The 20,722-nt window shown below is 51.0% G+C and overlaps 1 protein-coding gene across 1 annotated transcript in view; it reads left to right on the top strand.

The window, feature by feature from the left end:
- Positions 1 to 528: 528 nt before the first annotated feature.
- The window catches only part of DISC1 (DISC1 scaffold protein), a gene marked incomplete at its 3' end in the record, with an annotated part of 179,681 nt that continues 159,487 nt past the window's right edge, over positions 529 to 20,722 (top strand). Inside the window, exons 1-4 of the mRNA XM_084756415.1 lie at positions 529 to 674; positions 2,635 to 3,617; positions 5,660 to 5,733; positions 13,887 to 13,951. Of these exons, the coding sequence (XP_084612541.1) occupies positions 596 to 674; positions 2,635 to 3,617; positions 5,660 to 5,733; positions 13,887 to 13,951 (1,201 nt within the window). The 5' untranslated portion in view covers positions 529 to 595. The remainder of the gene's footprint in view (positions 675 to 2,634; positions 3,618 to 5,659; positions 5,734 to 13,886; positions 13,952 to 20,722) is intronic.

The following is a 20,722-nucleotide window of genomic DNA, read 5'->3' as shown; positions in this document are numbered from 1 at the left end:
AGGATTCACACTGAGTCAGTCATCACCAAGGGCTGGGCATGCAATCCTTTTCCCCAAAGCACAGTGAGCTTCATTCCTGTCTCTGGTGGACAGTCAAGAACTTGTCAATCCTCATTCTCGTCCTTTCGCTCTGGTCCTGTGAGGTTTTTGTTGCGGTAGCACGGACTCCGCACTCAGCCTAGGATGACGAGAACGTCTGGCACGAGTCGAAGCTCACCTTCTGAGGGCAACTGAGGGAGAAATAATTAATCTCTTTATATAGTTATTGGTTTTAAGCTTTGTAGTCAGGTAAACACTCCTCCCTGTGACCACAGACTCAGTGGGCATGGAGCTATGCAATGCCAACTGTGCTTAGCGCTGTGAGCTGACCTTTTCAACCTCAGCCAGCGTTTGGCCAGGGAACACAGCCAACCCTATTTCTCACCACCAGCATCCTCTGGTTCTGTGGCCGTGCAAAGCTCCTGCTGTTGGCCCATCTTTCGCGGCACAGGCACTGCCTCCAGCTGCACTCTGGCTCGGTTTAGAAGAGCAGCGACACAAGGTTCCGCACTCTGCTCCCTAGAATCCGTCGCTTCCGGAGCAGGAGGCTGCAAAGATGAAGGGGCTGCTCCTGGCTCAGCTGTTCCTAGGTCACGTGGGCAGGATGAAGTCACCTCTGGGCTTTCCACAGCAGGGTGAGTGCATCTGTTTCCTGGCTGCCCTCCCTTTGGGCCTCACCCCTATGGTGCCTCGCTTTCCTTCCTGTCTGGCTGAACCTCTTTCTGGAGCTGACAGGAAGTGTGGCCTCCCTCAGCTGCAGGCCAGAGCAACCCATGAGGTCATGTTTCAGGGAGGATAGGTGAGAGGTGACTTGTGGTCCCAGCGGACCTCGAAGACTCTCCCCACCACTCCCCTCCCCCCCAAAAAAAGGCGAAAAGTGAAACAAATAAAAGTAGGAAACGAAAAGAAAAAAAAAGTGTGTGTATGTGTGTGTGTGTGTGTGTGTGTGTGTGTGTGTGTTGGTGTTGGTAACAGAGATAGAACCCAGGGCCTCTGGCACCATAGGCAGATGTGCTACCATGAAGCTCTGTCCCTAGCCAAGCAGACACTTTTGTTTGTCTGGTCGTAACCTGTGCGCAATGGGCCTGTGGCTCTCTAGACTTCCACAGCCATGACTAGGGCAGCTTGGGCGTACAGCCTCATGACCCCAGGAGGAAGATGCTGAAAAGACACTCAGGCATTTGGAAAGAACCATTTTTGAGCAAGTTACTCTCTACTTATCACTGCTCTGTAAACAATGGGACAGCTACTTAAGTGATGGCATTTGGCTCACAAAATAATTAGAAGTCTTTTAGCCTAAAAGACATATTTTTACCAGGTGTTGTGGCACACACCTGTAATCCCAGCTCTCAGGCAGGCATAGGCAGTGAGTTCAAGGTGTGTGTGTGTGTGTGTGTGTGTGTGTGTGTGTGTGTGTGTGTGTGCGTGCATGTAACACAGCATCTCTCTCTGAGACCTGAAACTTCACACTTTGGCTAGGTTGGCTGGGTAGAGAACCCTAGGTAGCCTCCTGTCTCACTACCTTCACAGAGCTGGAGTCACAGGTGTGCACCCCCACACTGAACTGTGTGTGGTGTGTATCCTTACTAATGGGAATGCACTTGTGTGTGTCCACACCCATGTGCACACGGAGACCCAAGGTCAACACTGACTCTTTCCTTATCTTTAATTTTTAAAAACATTTTTAGATTTGCTTACTTTATTTTGTGTGTATGGGTGTATTTTCTGCGTTTGTGTATATGCACCACAGTGGTCCCTGGTGCTTGAGGAAGTCAGATGTGGCCACTGGATCCCCTGGAACTGGAGTTACACATGGCTGTGAGCTTGTCATGTGGGTGCTGGGGACTGAATCCTGGTCTTCTGCAAGAGCCACAAGTGCTCTTGTGGCGCAGAGGCCCATTTACATCTTGAAGATGGTGTCATGGATCACTGTGAGTTCGAGGCCAGCCTGGTCTGCAAAGCGAGTCCAGGACAGTCAAGGCTACACAGAGAAGCCCTGTCTCAGAAAACCAAAGAGAAGAAAAGAAAGAAAACCTGCCTTTGGCATTTCTGTTGGTATAACGTGTGGCTGAACAAGCCTGCTCTTCTAATCCGTTTCCTTGAGGTTGGCACTGATATTTTGGTGTCATGTGGCTTGCTTTCCAAGCCCTCTCTTGGAGGGACATGTGTATATATCATTGGCACTGGGACAATTGCTGGGGAGCCAGCAAGGTGGTGTCCCCAGGATCTGTACTGACATGCAGCAGACGTGCAGCCGAGCCCGCTGCTCTACCAGCAGAGGTCTAGGATACTGGGCTTAGCTGCACATCGGCAGAGGAGCACCAACTTTCTTTTAATTTTTAAAACAGGCTATCATGCAGCTCAGGCTAGCTTTGACTTCCTTATGTTGGCTGAGGATGACCTTGATCTCCCGATCTTTCGGCCTTTCACATCCCAAGTACTGGGTCGTCCCAAACATTATGGGAGTGTCCCTCCATACCTGGCTTTCTGCGCTGAAGCTCTGACAGGTGTACTCACAGATGACCTGGAAGTCTAGCGTGTCTTCTACACGCAGTTCCTACTGTGTAAATAACACGCGTTGTCTTCTTTTCTTAGACAGTGGGCCTACGACAGCCCCTCAGAGGCGGAGGCTGACACGGAGACCAGGCTACCTGAGAAGCACCGCCGGTCCTGGCATCGGGTTCCTCGCTCCGGCAACAGGCGTCTCGTGCCCGATCTCAGCAGGGCTGACAGGCCGGGAGTCCCACCACTCGCAGTCCAAGGCTGGAGAGAGTAGCTTGGAGCCCACCCCCCACGGCCAAGGCTCACTGGTGGGCAGCCCTTTTCTCAAGCGCTCTCTTGCACCCGCTGTAGCCTCTGTGGGCCACCTGCACCCAGCCCGGGCAGCCCGGTCCTCTATGAAAGAAACGCCAGTGGACTTTGGGGTTCATTCCAGAAATGACAACAGGCTACCTGAGAACCTGACCAGACCTTGTAGGCCTGGGGACAGTGGTTGTTGGCAAGATTCTTTGTCTTCAGACAGCTCTAAGTCCCTGGCTCCTAACCTTGACGTAGCCTGGAGCAAGGGATTGGGGGTCCTGAAGACTGCTAAACCTCCGTCATCTCGGGAGGTGAATGGCCTCGCTGACATCCCAGCCCTTCCCAGTTCCCAAGACACCTTTATTTCCAGCTTCAGCTTCATCCGCCTCTCCCTTGGGGCCACTGGAGAGCGCGGAGAGGCAGAAGGTTGCCTACCACCCAGAGAGGTCGAACCCCTACATCAGAGCCCGCAGCAGATGGCAGCTGCCGCATCCTGCGCGGATGGCCCCCACGAGGACCCTCGACATCTCTGGACCTTCAGTCGTCAAGCTGCTCCAGGCTTGGTGGACTCAGCTCAGGTGGCAGGGAGCAGCAGCAAGCCAGGAGGTGGCGTGGTCCTCTCCTCCTCGGACACTGGCTTCTCTCCCCAGGATCCGTCCTCAGCTGGTGGGCGGGGCGACCAGGGCGTGGCCTGGGATACCCCTGGATGGCAGGCTTTGCTCGAGGAATGGGAGCCCACGCTGCAGGAGTACCTACGGAGCAACCGCAGGCAGCTGGAGGTGTGTGACCTGCAGGAGTCTGTCGCCCCAGCTCAGGGCTGGGTGGAGGCAGGGAGCGGGCAGCTGAGCGCTGTCCCTGGAAGCTGCAGTGGCTCCTGGGGCATCCGATTGAAAAGCTGTGGCGGCACCTTTGTCTCTTCTGCATCTGAACATGGATGCTCTACCATCCACTTAGGTGTGGCTTAGGTGCTGGCTTGTACCCTCTGATAGAGCCCAGGCTTCTCCACAGCCTGTGGCCTCAGGTGCGGTTTGCTCAGCTCTGGTTTGGACCCTGGGGACTGGCAAGAAGGTTCGGTGGGCAAAGGCACTTGCTGCCAAGCCTGATGACCTGAGTTCGATCCCCCGGGACCCACATAGAGGTGGAAGGAGAGACCTGACTCCTGCAAGCTGTCACTTCCCCTTGTCCCACAGTAAATAAATGTCATAAAATAAGACACTGGGAGGGTAAGGGGGACAGTCAGCTGACGTTTGGAAGGAGTGAGGAGATAGGAAGGGGAGTATGTCCTCTCCTGCTTGGCTTCAATGTCCCATGGACTGTGTCAGTCCTACCAAGAGACTGTGAGCATGGGCCTGTGTGCACGTGTGTGTGTGTGTGTGTGCATGCGTGTGCTGGAGCACAACCTTAGGTGTCATCTTCACTTCCTGTCACAGCACTGGCATATATCAGTTAGGCCGGTGAGCCTCAGAAACGCTCCTGTCTCCTCCTCCCTCTCTCCCTGGGACTACAAGCGTGGGTCACTATGCCCAGCTTTCTGTGAGTTCTGAGCGCTGGACTCGGGTCCTTACACATGCAACGGAAGTGCGTTACTGATGGTCTGTCTCCCCAGCACCCAACTCCAGTGTTCAGAGGCAGGTGCTGGCCACAGCCCTTTAGGAAGTTGATCTTGGAAGGAAGGCGTGGCTCCCCAATTCCACCTTCCTTTCTTCTCCCCCTTGCTACACTTCCTGTGCTGGGGGTAGAGTGAGAGCCTTGCCAGTGCTGGGCACACACCACTGAGCTACACGTCCAGCTTCCCTGAGAAGCAGGGTTGCAGCCGTTCCTGGGACAGCCAGTCTGGAGACAGCGGTGGTCCATGCCTGGCTCCACCTGGCTGCTCCACATCACACCTCAGATGCCCTGAGGGTGAGAGCAGAGGCCATTTGGCCTGCAGTATGTTTCTTCTCCCACACAGCTCTTCATGCTGATAACATTGTGGTATTTGTAACATTCTAGGTCTTTCTGGTGGTTCCATGCTCAAATTACGCTTTTCGTTCAAGTAGCTTTTTTTTTTTTAAGAAACATGAATTTTGCATTAAAAAACTATATTTGTGTATGTGTGTTAAATAGTTTAAGTAGAATTTCACTTTTAAAATAGTTTCCCTTGGAGCTGGAGAGATGGCTCAGTGGTTAAGTGGGCTACTCTTCTAGTGTACCTGAGTTCGATTCCCAGCAAGCACATGGTGGCTCACAACCATCTACAATGGGATCTGATGGTCTCTTCTGTCATGCAAGCTCACACGCAAATAGAGCACTCATATGCATAAATTACATAAATAAATCTTTAAAACTGGTATTGCTTTTCAAGATTTTATTTTTTTAGAGATTTCTTTCTTTCATTATTATTATTATGTATGCATTGCTCTATGTGCAGGCCAGAAGAGGGCACCAGGTTTCATTATAGATGGCTGTGAGCCACCATGTGGTTGCTGGGAGTTGAACTCAGGACCTCTGGAAGAACAGCCAGTGCTCTTAACCTCTGAGCCATCTCTCCAGCCCAAGATTTTAATTCTTTTTAAATTACATTTAAAAAATCTGTGTGCATGTGTGTGTCATGGTACTTGTCTAGAGGTCAGAGAGCAGCTTGTGGAAGTTGTGTGGGTCCTGGGACTCAAACTCAGGCCCTCATGCTTGGCGTCAGGGCCTTTGCCCTCCGGCCGTTGACAGCCCACATTCGAAGCAGCTTTCAGGTGCTCCTAGATGTCACAAAATGAACTTGAACTGATTAGTAATTTATTTCTTACATGTAACTTATTTCTGATGTTTCCCCTTCCAACCCACACAGGTAACTTCCTTAAGTTTAAAGCTTCAGAGACTTCTAGAAAAAGCGATCGAGTGTGGAGACTACGATAAAGGTGAGTTTGGATCTGTTTGAGGACAGTTCCGCCTTTCTCCATGGCAACTCTCTTTCTTTCCCCTCTTCTTGGGCTCTGGCTCCTTCACCCTGGGAGCCAGTGGTTGACTCCTCTGAGCATCTTTGCTCTGGGACAGCTGGCTAGCCTGCCGCCCCGTTGGTCTGCGGATTCCATAGCATTTTGGAGCATCAACCTTGAGGTGGTAGGTTTGAACTTCGTGCATTGGCTGCCAGGACCAGATGAGGAATCTGCTCTGAGGGAAGAACACCAACTCGTTACCTGCCTGCCTATAGCTAACGAATCCACCAGCTACACCAATTAGGGCACACACACTGTGCCTGTGACATGGAGGCACCAGGGGAGAAGAGAAAATGCTGATTTTGTCTCTGGGGTGTTGGTGATGACACCATCACGGGGCTATCTGGCTTCATGCCGTCCAGGACGATATGCAAAAAGGAATTGCATTCAAGACCGTGCATGTCAGACTGTGCTGAAGAAACCTGTAGGTTCACATCACACCCCCATGGTCAGAAAGACCCAGAGAAGGAGGGCCAAGGTACAACACGAGGCAGAGAGAGAGAGAGAGAGAGAGAGAGAGAGAGAGAGAGAGAGATACAGAGAGAGACAGAGAGATAGAGACAGAGACAGAGAGAGAGACAGAGACAGAGAGACAGAGAAGGAGAGACACACACACACACACACAGAGAGACAGAGAGAGGGAGAGAGAGACAGACAGAGAGGCAGAGACAGAGATAGAGACAGAGACAGAGAGACAGAGACAGAGACAGAGACAGAGACAGAGACAGAGACAGAGGCAGAGACAGAGAGTGCACAGCTGGCCAGAGGCTAACGAGGAGGCAAAACGGAGTTGGGGCAGAAAGAGAGGGTGCGGCCTGGGCACAGGTGGATGGAGATGGGGGGGGGGCTTTCCGGGTGGCTGGCTTGGAAGGAGCCTCAAGAATTCTGCTGGGTGTAGGGACGGGAGGAGTTAGGATAACTTAGGGGCCCTCCAGACCCCCTGGGGGTGGCTGACAGGTGCCCCTGCTGGTGTCCTAGTTCAGGGTGCAGGACTGGCTAGGAATTATGAGGCAGAGCTCAATGCTCAGGCTGCTGCTGCTTAGCCTGTGCTCCTGGCGACTGCACCTTGAGCCACTGGCATTGGGGCAGACGGGAATCTGTGAGTGACTTTTGGGAGGAGTGTGACTGTTCCTCCTAAGAGCAGAGGTGCAGTGTCCTCACTGCCTGTGCCGTGGATTGTTTAGGTCTTCCTAGACCGCTCCCTGCAGGCTGCTGGGTTTCACATAATGCCGGCTGAAGGGTGACTGCCAGAGGCAGCAGAAGGCGTGAGGTGGAAGTGCCCTCCACAATAGCTCCTGAGGTCTCTGCAGCTCTTTCTGGGTCCCAGCTCACTGCCGCTTTGTGTCTGTAAAGGACAGCTCTGATTTTGGTGCTCCCCACTATTGTGGCATTGCACGGGTTTGTTCTCGCTGTCAAGGGCTCACCCTTAGGCCTCCTCCTTCAGGCCTTAGCTCTCACTGGACCACGTCACAAGAATGGAAACCATGCCTCAACTTAGGACACAGACATTTCTGGGCTTGCTTCTTCCACTGCTTCCACTGCACATTTCTTTCCAGATCTCTCAAGATCCATGCCACACTTTGGGAATGAAATTATGACTCACTTCTCAGAGAGCAGGAAGGGCACCCTCCTTCAGTGTCCTTGGGGAAGGGTGCGCAACAATTGTGTGTGCCTGAGCACATGAGGGGACGCTACCGCCACATGCCCCCTAGTTTCTCTTTCTTTTTCTCTTTCTTTGTCCTTTCATTGTGTGCTCAAGAGAAAGACATGGTTGGTACAGAACAGAAAGCTCCTGTTTTATGTTACCAAAGTCACAGCAAGTTTACCCTGCGATGCCTTCTGTGGGGACCCCTAGGGGCTCTTAGGTCATGTCTCCCTTGCCAGGAAAGTCAAGTTCATATTTCTTTTATCTTTGCCATAGGCTGGGAAGGCCTAGGGGAGAAGGAATAATACTTTCATTGTTTGTCTAGGGTCTTTTTCCGAAAGACACTTCTGGCTTCTTTACATTAGTGTTTGCCCATAACTGTGGGGTCTGAGAGGGAAGAATGGGACTTTGGCAGAGACCACTGCTCAGATCCTGGGTCGCAGAGTAAAACTTAGGACATGGCTGAGAGGGAGGAAAAGCTTGTCCATGGGCACCTTTCATGTTGTTCCTAATATTGATATTTTCCCACAGTGTACTATAACCACATCTGTCACTTCATGAACAAAATGAGAAAGGAGAGGATGTGAGAAGGAAGGAGAAAAAAAATCTTAGAATTTTAGCATCTCTCTCTCTCCTTCTCTTTGTGTCTCTGCCTCTCTGTGTCTCTCTGTGTTCATGTGCTTGGTCATGTATGTACAAACGTGTGGAGGCCAGAGGCTTGCTGGGAACTGAACTTGTGTCCTCTACAAGAGCAGTGAGTGCTCTTCATCACTGAGTAGTCCCCCCTGCCCCCCGCCCCCCCCCCGATGCTCCTTAGGTAAAACTCGAATGTTGTGGCTTTACGGTGCTATTTCCATGTTTAGATGTATAAGTGCTGGTGTTGCATTACAGTTGATCACATCTTTTTATCAAGTTGCCTGCGGAGTTTAACATAGTGTGTGCTGTTCAGGGGTGCACGTTGGAGCTGAGCGTGAGGCAGGCCACAGCCTGGAGCAGAGGAGAGTGCAAGGCTCCACCGTGGAGCCAAGAGGGAGCTGCAGGCCGCAGCATGGGGCTGAGGAGCATGGCAGACTATACCATGGAGGTTGCACCGTAGAGCTGGTGGATGTATCAAACCCAACAACAAAGCCAAAGGCTGCTGCAGGCTGCTCCGTGTAGAGGGTGAGGGCTGTGGTGAACTGTGCTACGAAGGTGAGGGCTTGGCGGGTTGTGCCACCCATGGTGGCTGCACAGTGGAGCCGTTCCAGGATGCATTCCTAGAAAACTGTATCTGTAAGTCCTCTGCTGGGCCGTACGAAGCTGTGCAACTTAGATGTAGCCCTGTGCCTCCCAAACCCGCTCTCACATATTCGTTTCAAGTTGCCTCAGCTTGCCAACTTCCCAGAGACTTTCGTCCTCCTCTTCTCCAGAAAGCAAAATGTCACATGGTTTGAACATGAAGTGTCCCCACAGGTTTAGGTGAGCCCACTTTGGTCGCCAGCTGGTGACACTGGTTTGGGAAGGTTGTTAACTTTTACCAGGTGGAGCCTCACGGGAGGGAGTCTGTCACTCGGAGATGGGTCTTGAGGATGTTATATCCTGGTCTCCATTTCTGGTCCTACTGGTATCTTCCTGCTGGATGCAGCGATGGGACCAGATGCCTTGTGCTTCCCTTTTGCAGAGAAGTTGTGTTCCTGCCTTCATGCCTTCCATGAGGGGTTGTCCCCTCTGACCTGGGGGCCTGAGCAACCCTCTCTTCACCTAGTTCTTTCCATCCATGTTTTTTTCTCACAGTAACTAACACACAAGGTAACCGTTGGCTGATGGCCTGGTGGTGACAGTGTCAAGGCGGTTTGTATGTGAGGCTCTGGAAAAGCCACACCCCATTAGCTGAGCATTGTGCAGGTTATAATAAGGAGCCAACTGGACCACAACCTGCAATCGCATTGACTGATTGGCAGCTTCTACTGGCAGAATGTTCTAACTTCTATTTTTTTGCACAAAGTGACAGAAACAATTAACTTATTCAACCTGAAATCCTTAAAAACACCCTTCATGAGCTGTGGGGGGAAGTGGTGATAATGTATTTATGCATGTGTTTTTGTTTTCTGTATGATTCCAGTTGAGGTATTGTGAAAATGAGTTCTGAGGTATTTAGCGTCCCACTCTCTCTCTTTGGATGGGGATGGTTCAGCAAGTGAAACCGAGTCCCGGGGTGGGTGAGGACACAGGGCATCAGTGGCAGCTGCTGTTTTCCTGCTGTTTGCTCTTGGGCACCTGTTAGCTCAAGGATAAACCAGGCATGATAAGCCCGTTCCCCCGTGTGGGAGGAGTAAACGTGATGGTGCTGTGTGCGAGGCCCCACAGCTCAGTGCTCGGGGAGATTGGTTCCCTTTCTTTCTTTGCCCCACAAGTGAGAGAAAGCACCAGACTCCAAGGCTTCTGAATAACTGAAGATGGCACTAAGCACCAGATGCAAGAGGAAAGCAGGGCAGGATAATTTGGCTTCTTACTTTCAAGATGTGAAAATGAAATTGTAAACAAGGTAATGCAAACTATATCCTAAAGCACGCGGGTTGTAGTGAGGTGTTTGAAGTTTGAACAATTTCAAATGCCTTAGTGAATGGGCTTTTTCCTCTCTACCAGGTAGATTTCGGGATCTTGTTTTTTCCCGTTATTTTTATGGTGCTCTGTTAGAGGACTAGTGAATGACACCGAGGAAATGAAATTGTAACTCTGCTTGGGCTTAAGGAAGCCCCCAACATTAATTATTGCCCCAGTTAAGTTTGAGTTTTTAATTGTCAGTGTGGCACAGACTAGACTCACGTGACAGGAGACATTCAGTTGAGGAATTGACTAGACCAGACTAGCGTGTGGATATGTCTATAAGGAATTGTCTTGATTAAATGTCTTGTTAAGTGCTGCCGGAAGATCCAGCCCACTGTGGGTGGTGTCATTCCCTAGGCAGGTGGTCCTGTAAAAGAAAGCTAGCCGAGTATGGGCCTCTGCGAGCCAGCCAGCCAGCCAGCGGCACTCTCCATCGATTTCTGGCTCAGGTCCTTTCTTTGACATCCCTCCAGGAGGCACTGTGACCTGAAAGTGTAAGCCAAATGTATCTTTTTCTTCCCTACCCTGTTTTTGTTTTTGTTTTGTTTGTTTGTTTGTTTTTGAGGCAAGGTTTCTCTGTGTAGCCTTGGCTATCCCAGAATCACTTTGTAGACCAGGCTGGCCTCGGAACTCACAGTGATCCACCTGCCTCTGCCTCCCAAGTGCTGGGATTAAAGGTGTGCGCCACCATGCCTGGCCCTTATGCTGATTTTATTACAGCAACAGAAAGGAACTAGAAATTATTCTGTCTGTGCTTGTTTGAGACGGTTTCTTACTGTGTAGCCCGGGCTGATCTTGAACTCCTGACTCCTTTGTCTCAGCTTGTCACCCAGCAGCCGCGATTACACATGCTGTACCAGAGGGAAAAGATGGAAGGGGACAGAATGAAAGTGGGACCCAGGTGCAGACAACACTGAAGCGGGGTGGAAGTGCCCTGGGACACACCTCACTTCCCACGGGCCTCTGCTCTCCTGTGAACTCTGGCCTAGTGAGCAGAGAGGACAGTGAGCCATCCCTGAAAACAATCACCATCCCCTTTAAAACTCCCCCACGCAGGGCGGCCATTTCCTCTATGTAGAAGTGATGCTGCAGTGAGTGATTTGCCTGGCTCTTCGTACTGCGCCATGGATTGCCGGGCAGCTTTCCTGTTGTATGAATTGTCCAGGCATTTAGTCTAATCTTGTATCCTGTCTGACGAGAATCCGCAGCACACGCGGTGCCGACCTGCTCGCCACGGTGGCGGCTTCCTATGTTTCGGTGGCTGCTTCCTCTAGACTTGATGCGGTCTGAAGCTCGTTTTCTGCTGCACCATCTCCAGAGTCATTGGTGCGGGGATGTGGTTGCTCCTAAGGCCCTGTCTGTGAGATTAGCTTAACTGTCAACTTGAGAGACGGGCCTGTGAGCATGCTCAAGGGGGATCAACTTGATTACCTGAATTGTGGTGGGGAGACCTGCCCACCGTGGGTGGTGCCGTTCCCCTGGCTCAGATCCTGGAGAAAAGGAGCTGCCCAGTCACGAGCGTTCATTGCCCTCTGCTTCCCGATTGTGCGTGGGAGACGATCAGCTCTCTCGAGCTCCTGCTGCTGCGATTCCCACCATGACAGACAGTAGCCTTTCTTCCTTACCTTGCTTTTGTCAGGAGAATAGAGCAAACTGTCCTCTGGAGATGGATTCCCCCTCCCCCGCCCCCTTCCCTGGCACCCAAATCTTTTTTTTTTCTTTTTTAAGTTACCCAGGGGTGGGGAATCCTTTTTGGTAAATAAGTATTTGGAAGTTCATGGAAGTCTTCAGTTGCAAGGAGGCAGAACCTGAGCAGCACCAGGGCGTGTCTCTGTGGCACGTCTGACAACATACATGGAAAGCCCTTTCTCTAACCTGCATGGGTGCCTGTGGCTGCAGGCCCCCAGGCCCAGTGTGATGAGTAGTCCTGACACACTAGTACAGCGTCTCCTCACAGCAAGAGGACACTGACTAAGACAGAGGCTCTACCTCCATTGTCACCTCGCCTGCATTTAGAATCACCACGGAAACATGCGTCTGGGAATCTCTTGGGAAGATTGAACTCTGGAGGGAGGGCTACCCCGGAATGTAGGTGGCACCATCCGAAAGTGAGCCGGGCATCAGCACTCACCTCTCCCTGCCTCCTGACTGTAGAGTGATGTGACCGGCCTCCTCGCACTCCTGCTGTGGTGCCTTCTGGTACCTTCTCTCCACGATGCATTGTAACCCAGAATAAACCCTTCTTCCTTTCCATTGTTTTCACCACCACAACAAATAACTGAGCGAGTGTTAGCTACGAGCACAGACCTAGAAGAGAGCTTGGGTACCAGGAGTCTGTGAGTAGAGTCTTCACTTCCATCTTTGTTTGTCTGCGCATCTTTTGCTTGTAGCCAGCTTCCTGCCTCAGACCGAGAGCGCCTAGCTTGGTGCGAGGGAGAAGAGAAGCCAGGGGGCCCGTGCGAAGGGAACATTCCACGTGTCATGGTAGACAGACAAAGTCATTTCCTGTCATGGCAATGGATTGGGTGGAATGACCTTTTGGAACTGATGACAGTGATGGGGCAGAAGGGACAGTTTTCCACTTGACCTTTTATACAGTGTGGCAGCTTGTGCCGTAATTCCGAACCCGCTGTTACCGACAGCTTGACAGAGCGGTGACTTGACAGGAGCAAGCCAGAGGGAGATGGGCACCAATGGCGGCAGCGCTGTCAGCCTCAGAGTGCAGGAAGGAGCTCTGCGTGCCCAAGGGGGGCTGGAAATGACGGCCTTCCCGACTCACTGCCAGCGCACTTAGTGCAAATTAGTTCCTTGGGGAGTTTGTTTTGAAGTGGGATTCGCTCCTAATGAGTTGTAATCGTCAAATGCTTGGTTCCCCCCTGCCCCCCCCCCTGTCACCCTCACTCGCATTGGCTTGTCACCTCATCTGTCAGCTTCCTTCTTCCTTGTCAGGGTCCTGGTGGGATGTTTTCTTCTCATCTTTTATATCCCTTTATTTCTGCTTTTCTCTGAAAGTTGCTCACTTCCTGTAGATTCTACCACCGGGGGTTCCCTGAGAGTCCACGTGAGGACAGGAGTGTGCGGTCTGGTTCTCTGAACTGCTTCAGGGTTAGGGGAAGGGGTGGCCAGTGGGGTTGGAGGAGGGGATTCATCTTAAGATCCAGTTGTGGGGCTGGAGAGATGGCTCAGGGGTTAAGTGCACTGTCTGCTCTCCCAAAGGTCCTGAGTTCAATTCCCAGCAACCACACAGTGGCTCACAACCATCTATAATGTGATCTAACGCCCTCTTCTGGCCTGAAGGTGTACATGCAGGCAGAGCGCTGTATACACAATAATAAATGAATAAATTAAAAAAAACCCCAACTAGTTGTATCCCTCCTTCTGACGCTACCCCCAGTGGATCACCACAGGGGCTTCTCGTTAGCTCTGCAGGGGGTCCATGCAAGGGCAACTGTCGGTTCCAGTCATGGTGGCTAACCGTGGGAGAGGGCTTGCTGTCATGGCCTTGTGGCCTTGCTCCCAGCTTTTTTCCTCAAGCCGTGTCTGTCATGATGGGCACATGTCCTGTCCAGAGTGCAATGGCCCCTGCTCCGCTTCCCTGACAGGCCAACGTGAGACGCAAAAGAGCAGAGCGGACGCGGAAAGCGTGACATTAAGGGCTTTCTCACAGGGTTTGCTTAGACAGTTTTGGATAAACGTTTCTGCCTTTTAATGTCTTTCCCTTGTACAAATGAAAAGGGAAAAAGGGTTTTTAGGTAGAAGAACTAGAAGGAAAAGGACACAAACAGGTTGTGGAAACACGAGAGATCTAATAGGGTTGTCTGCGCCCTTTGGCTTTGTGGCCCACACAGGTCTGTAGATCGGGGAGACCGAGGGCACCGGCACCTTCAGAATGGCAGTCCGTTTATGCCAGAGGGTGAGTGAAGGCATGACTGTCTTCACCGCATGGGCTCAGGGGAGCAACAAGAGCTTGGCTCAGGGGTTGGGGGTAATTATGTGTGCAGCTGGCAATCCTGGAAGAATTTATCTCACATATTCCCAGGGCATTTAGCTCCATTGCCAAACAAAAACAAAACAAAGAACACAACGAATGTGCTGGAAAACTCCTGCAGAGGTGGGAGATGCCCTGGGAAGCTCCAACTCCACACAGAGAGAAAGCTGGCCTCCCCTCAGCCCCTTGCTCAGTGGAAGCTTGACTTCATGGAGCTCAGACACAGTCTACCTGGGGAGCCACAATTGTGGGGCTGGGGACAGAGACTACAGGCACCCTGCTTGGTTACTGGGCCCAGACCAGAGACAGATTCTTTTTGTCCTCAACCAGTGCTAGGTCAACCACCTGGGTCCGGTGGAAGAGGCGCTAGTGCTCTTAACCACTGAGCCACCTCTCCAGTCCTTATATTTTTGTAAGGAAGGGGGAAAAAAATCTTGAAAAGTTAATAGAGAAGTTGAGCATGGTGGTGCCCACCTGCCTGCTTAGACGCCTTTCTGGTTGCTGTGGCTGAATACCCTGACAGAGACTACTTAAGGGAGAAAGGGCTTGCTTTGGCTCACAGTTCAAGGGTTCACAGTCCATCACGGTGGGATGGCACGGCAGGAGGGGCCTGAGGGAGCCGGTCTCACTGCGTCTGCAATCAGGAAGCAGAGAGATAAGGTGTTCAGCTTTCTTCCTTTTATTGTCAGTTGTTAGTGTGGGTGTTTCTCTCTCAGTCAAGCTAATCTAATCTAGACAATCTGTCTGTCGGACTGATTTACTAACCATCGCATTTATAATCCCAGCTCTTAGAGTTGATGCAAAGAATTCAGTACTCAAGCAAAGTCTGGGTTATGCAGACAGAGTCTGTGTCAAAACAGCCAAAGAAATGAGAGTGGGAAAGCATGTGATTTATGCTGGCTACAAGAACTGTACTCTGGAGCTTTCAGGGTGATGACTAAGCCTGTATCACCTTTAGGGACAGTGCATGCTCACTGTAAACAGTGGACATGTGGTAGCTCGTCTGCAGACCCAGGTTTGTAGACCGCTAACAGCCTACTCCCTTCCTGCACTGTTGTGAAGGCATTGAACACATTGGCGTGGCTGACTCTTCTTTAAAAGCCTGCGTCTGGCCCGGCTAAGTGTGAACCATTACGTCTGCATGACCCCATGGCAACGTCAACAGTCATCAAAACAGACCTATCTGAGGGTCCACCCAGAGCAAACGTTCCAAAACACTGACTTAATTCTGGTTCATGACGCGGCTTGTTCTGGTGATTTTGCCCATCAGGTGTGAGATGGTACCCGAGACACTGTCCTTCACATAATCAGTTCTCCCTTGCCTTGTCTCATCCATGGCAGGTGACGTTTGTAGCCACAGGAGCTCTGCTTTCTCCCTTCCCTCCTTTCTTCCTCCCTCTCACCTGGCAGATGAGTTGGCTGCATCTCCTCACTTGAGGGACCCTAATGCACAGTGACAAGTTTGTGGTACCTGGTGTCAGTGTCCAAATGACAGACTCTGTGTGTGTTAGTGGGTCTTGCCATCTTTATCAGTGGCCTCCAGGAATAAGGGAACACACACAGGGAAAAAAACCCCACCGACTTTGCGTGTATGTGTGTTCTCTTCGTTACTTTAAGCAACCCACTTGCTGGTGGCTTGGACCAGCATCCTGAAATGTGCTGCTCTGCTGCTCCACCTGACTCAGAGTTTCTCAGACAGCACACTTCCAACAGGATGCAAATGGCCGCCAGCTAAGACAAGAATACACTTAGGCCTTTTCTTGGGGGCCTGCATCATACGCATGGGGTTCCAGAGGAGCTGAGTGGGAGAATGGCCCAAGGTCCTGCAGAGAAAGCAGGGATGAGGATCCGTGCTGCCCAGCCTGGCTCCCGGACACTCCCGCTGTGACACTCGGTCCATCTCCCTGGGATCGGTGAGCTCTGGGCTCCAGTGATGCCTCTCTTTGGGGACACTTAAGGGACAAGGAAGGGGGGTAGCCTCCCAGGTAACAGAAAAGATAGTGTCCTTTGGGAGTGCCCAACACAGGAGGAAAGTTCTGTTCACTGATGGCAGCACTCCAAACAGCCTGCGCACGGCTGGCCACATTGAACGTGCGCCAAACGTCAGAGAGGCCATTTTGCTAGGTGTTTTTTCTTTCTATAACCACAAAACCCAACAGAAATAACTTAAGGGAGGAAGGGTTGGTCTCCTTTGCTCACGGCATCTGAGGGGTTCAGCCCATGGTGACTTGGCTCCATTTGCTTGGGCAGAACATCAAGGCCGTGGGAGCCCCAAGCAAGACAGGGCGGAGCTAGAGACAAGAGACTCATAAAGACCAGCACTGGGAACTACTGCCTCCAGCTAGGCTTCCCCAACTCCTTCCCAGAGCAGGGCCAGCTGGGAATTGCATGTTTAAGACACAAGCCTGTGAGGAACGTTTATGTTCAAACCCATGATGTCTCTTCTTGGTTGTCAACTTAACTATTACCCAAAATGGAGGGCATGCCTGTGAGTGTGCTTAATTTAGAAACTTTGCTTAATTTGAAGTAGAAAGATGCACTTTTTTTTTATACAGGGTTTCTCTGTGTAGCCTTGGCTGTCCTGGACTCGCTTTGTAGACCAGGCTGGCCTCAAACTCAGAGATCCGCCTACCTCTGCCTCCCGAGTGCTGGGATTAAAGGTGTGTGCCACCACTGCCCCGCTGAAAGATCCACTTCTAATCTGGATCTTTGAATTAACAAGATACCCTTTAATCCAGATCATTTGAGCTGGGAAAACTTTCCTCTAATCTGGGCCGCACCTTCTGCTGCTGGCCTGCACGGGGGCTGGAAGAAGGGCGCTCTTGCCCTTTGCTTGCAAGTCCATTCCTTCGCTGGCATTAGAGCCTGCTTCCTCGGGAGTCCAGTGTTCTGAAGGCCAGCTGAGACATCCAGCCTCGTGGACTGAGCAAGCCAGAGAGCGGCACTCCTCCACGGCCTCTGCATCAGCTCTGTCTCCAGGTCCCTGCCATGTTGGGGTTCCTGTCCTGACTTCCTTCAGTGATGGACTACGATGTGGAAGTGAAAGCTTTTCCTTCCCGACTTGCTTTTGGCTATGCTGTTTCATTGCAGCAACAGTGACGCTGACTGAGACAAAGCCATAATGCCACCGAGGGGAGTCAATCTGAATCTAGAGGCAGGCCTGTTAAGACAGACTCTTTGGTTACAACTCTTTTTTAAAAAAATATTTATTTATTTATTATTATGTATATAGTTCTCTGCCTGCATGCACACCTGCAGGCCAGAAGAAGGCATTAGATCTCATTATAGATGGTTGTGAGTCATCATGTGGTTGCTGGGAATTGAACTCAGGACCTCTGGAAGCGCAGACAGTGCTCCTAACTGCTGAGCCATCTCTGCAGCCCTGACAACTCTTACACCTGCTTTTTTTTTTTTTTAAAGAAATTTTATTATAATGTATACAGTACTCTGCCTGCATGAACATCTGCAGGCCAGAAGAGGGCATCAGATCACATTATAGATGGTTGTGAGCCACCATGTGGTTGCTGGGAATTGAACTCAGAACCTCTGGAAGAACAGTCAATGCTCTTAACCTCTGAGCCATCTCTCCAGCCCCACACCTATGGCTTTAAAAAGTGTTTGTAGGTGTTTTTTGTTTTTTGGTTTTTTGGCCATTGTTTCACAATAATCTGATGGCACAAGATGGGCTAGTGTTAGTAGTCTCACATGTGGTAAGCACACTGAGCTTAGAGATGAGAAACTACCCCGAGATTGTGAAGTCAGCTGGCTGGACCTGGAACTCAGCACTGGGCTGTTTGTCCAGGAGAAAAATCACCTTTATTTTTGATTTTCCTCTTATACTAGAGCACTCTCCACAGAAGCAAGGGAAACACACACTCTCATTTGCATAATTTCCTAGCTCTTTACTCTGAGGTCCGGTCCTGGAAGCGCCTTCTGGCTGTTCCCCTCGGCTGGCAACCTGCCGAAGGCTTCTGTCTGCCCGCACAGTCCAGGAGTCTTGTGGCTCTGTTCTTGGGGTGACATACAAGCCCTGGGCCTGATGGTCATGGACTAGGTCTTCTTGCCATAGGGGGCCACTTGAGGGGAGTCAGTGGGTTCTAGAAAGGACCTTCAGAGCCTCTTGCAGCTACCTTCTCTCACTATGTCATTTTCCACCTGAAAAAAATTTCCACACTTTTAGTTTAATTTCTCCAATTGGCATGGCGCTCTGAGGAGCTGGGTGGGTATTTCTTAGCTGGTTTCACAGGAGTGTCTATGCCCTTCGGCTTCTTCTGGCTGTTTACAGAGGAACGCAGGCTCACGGCATGCCCTATGGTGGCCTTTAGCCTTTCCTACCATTGGCTGCTGTCCTGAGATTTCTGTTAACATCGCGTTGACATCGGAGATCGGTGTTTTACTTGTATGGCTATGCTTAAGCACCCCCCCTCTGCCACCTCTCTCCCCCCCAAAACAGTTTCACTTTGTGTTTCTTCTAGGAAGTAATATTCTAGCATGTTTCCTTCCTTCTGATTAGATCTCTTTCTCGTTGGAGACGCTCAGGCTGTGGAGAGCGTTTAATCCGAGCTGTTCAGGCTGCCGTGCTATTAGAGCCAGCTCAGCACAGAGCAGAAGACAGGTGCGCTTAGCTCTCCAGCCAGGAAGGGAGAGCCGTGCCAAAGTGGCTCACATTGTGTTTTAAAAGCAATGACGGACAGTGGTTGCTAAATAGCGCGCCCTGGTGTCTTGAACTGGGTGAGAGGTGACTATGCTAAAAGCTACTCTACAAAAGGCAGCGAAGTCTGGAGAGATTACAACTTGCAGGGAGCGGCCATTAAGAGGGTGAGTGGGCCTGTGGTTCTCAAGCGCTGATGACCAGATGTGTCCGCTAATTTCCTATGAAAACACCAGCAGAGCAGATTGCTCATGAAAAGCCTATTCATGGGAACTAATTGGATGCCATGCTCAGTTTAATAGGAAAAACAGTGCAGCCAAAGCCCATGGAGGGAGGCAATGAGGAGGCCTTTGGCTTATTCCAAAAATAACCCTGGGGCCAGGAGAGCATCCGCTGTCAGCCTGCGAGGTGGCCCCAGATCTGTGATGCTCGTGGACGGAAGTAAAGGAACTCATGAAGAAGCAGAAGTGACACTTGAGATCTCTACAGCGTTGCCTCACAGAGTGACAGAGCGTGTAGAAAGGGCCCAAGAGATCCTGGCTGGGCCTTGAACTCATTGCACGGCTTGCGTGATCGCACGGCCTTGCTGGGAGGTAGAGGGGCGGGTCTACTATTCACTGCTGTGAAGAACTTTTCTTTTAACTTCATCCTTAGGGTGTCTAGATTCGGGGTATGGAGCAGGGAACCTAATGCTCCATGTGGGGGGATGGGCGAGAGGCTGCTCTTCTCCTTGCTGTGGCCTGACCATGTGACCTGAGGTGGGAGGGGCTTGCTTGGCTCTCAGTTTGAGGGGACACAGCCCACTGTGACAACGACCGCATTGTGGATGACAGCTCTGTGGTGTTGAGCGTGTGTCCTTCAACTCCTCACGTGCTAAGGAACAAACAGAGGTGGCCTCCTCTCCAGTGACTCATTTTCTTCCTGCTCGGCCCCACATCCTAAAGGTGACACAACTTCTCAAAAGAGTGTCCCCAGCTGGAGGCCAAGTGTGGCAGTGTGGTTCCACGGGGGTGGAGCCTGTATGTCTTGTGTCTTTCATCTGTTATGAGGCAGCGCATGGTCTCTGTTCCTCAGTGTAGATCTGCACTCCCCATGTAGTGCTTTGCCTGTAGACTGCTTAGTGGGTGGCTCACTGGCCACAGGCTTAGCACGTCTTAAGGAAGATCTGTTGTTACATTTCAGATAGGAGTTTCTCTTCTAGTTCTCTTTCATGTTGACATAGGTGTGTGTGTGTGTGTGTGTGTGTGTGTGTGTGTGTGTGTGCGCGCGCTTGATACATGATCTCACTGAGTGGCCAGGCTGACTTCAGAATGTAGTAATCCTCCTGCCTCAGCATTGAGAGTGCTGGGATCACAGACATAACCATGACAGGTCCCATTGTACGTGTCTGAATGGATGTGTAGCATTTTCCCATTACATTTCTCTGTAACGTAGAAGAAGATCCCAACTTTGGATCATGGGCTTGTTTTGAATGAATTTTAAAACAATATCAGCCCCCAAAACTTGCTTTTCTTTTATTGCCATATCAATGCTAATTTTGTACATTCTGAGAGCTGTGAGGCTCACACAAGGTTCGTTCATTAAGAGAGTTTTCTGAAAGCTTTCAGTTTTATAAACATGGAGGTGCCACCAGAAGATGTAGTCTAGTTAGTTTTCCCACAAACTGCTTTCTTAGTGCCACTGACTAAATTTTGGCATAATTTTGGTGAGCTTAGAAAGGCTCTAGGCACTTTCAAGGCTGAGGCAGGAAGATCATGAGTCATGGGCTAGCCTGGGCTATATAGCGAGGCCCTGTTCTAAAATCCCAAACCAGCCAACCAACTGATCAACAATAGCCACCAAAGGCAAAGGAAAAGGTCTTTAGACTGAGTTTCCTACTTCCTGCCCCACTTCCTGGCCAACAGCCATAGTTCTGCTGGTGGTGTGCACCATGACCTAGGACAAGACCGGTCACCTCATCCCTAGACAGGTCTTACATCACTGTTGGAGAGCCGAAGGCATGGCCTAGGACAAGGCGGTCACCTCATCCCTAGGCGGGTCTTACA

This window comes from Acomys minous (assembly GCF_964271855.1).
Source record: "Acomys minous genome assembly, chromosome: 14".
NCBI classification, from domain to species: Eukaryota; Metazoa; Chordata; class Mammalia; order Rodentia; family Muridae; genus Acomys; species Acomys minous.
Note: the sequence above shows the minus strand (reverse complement) of the source record. Positions and strands in the feature narration are given on the sequence as shown.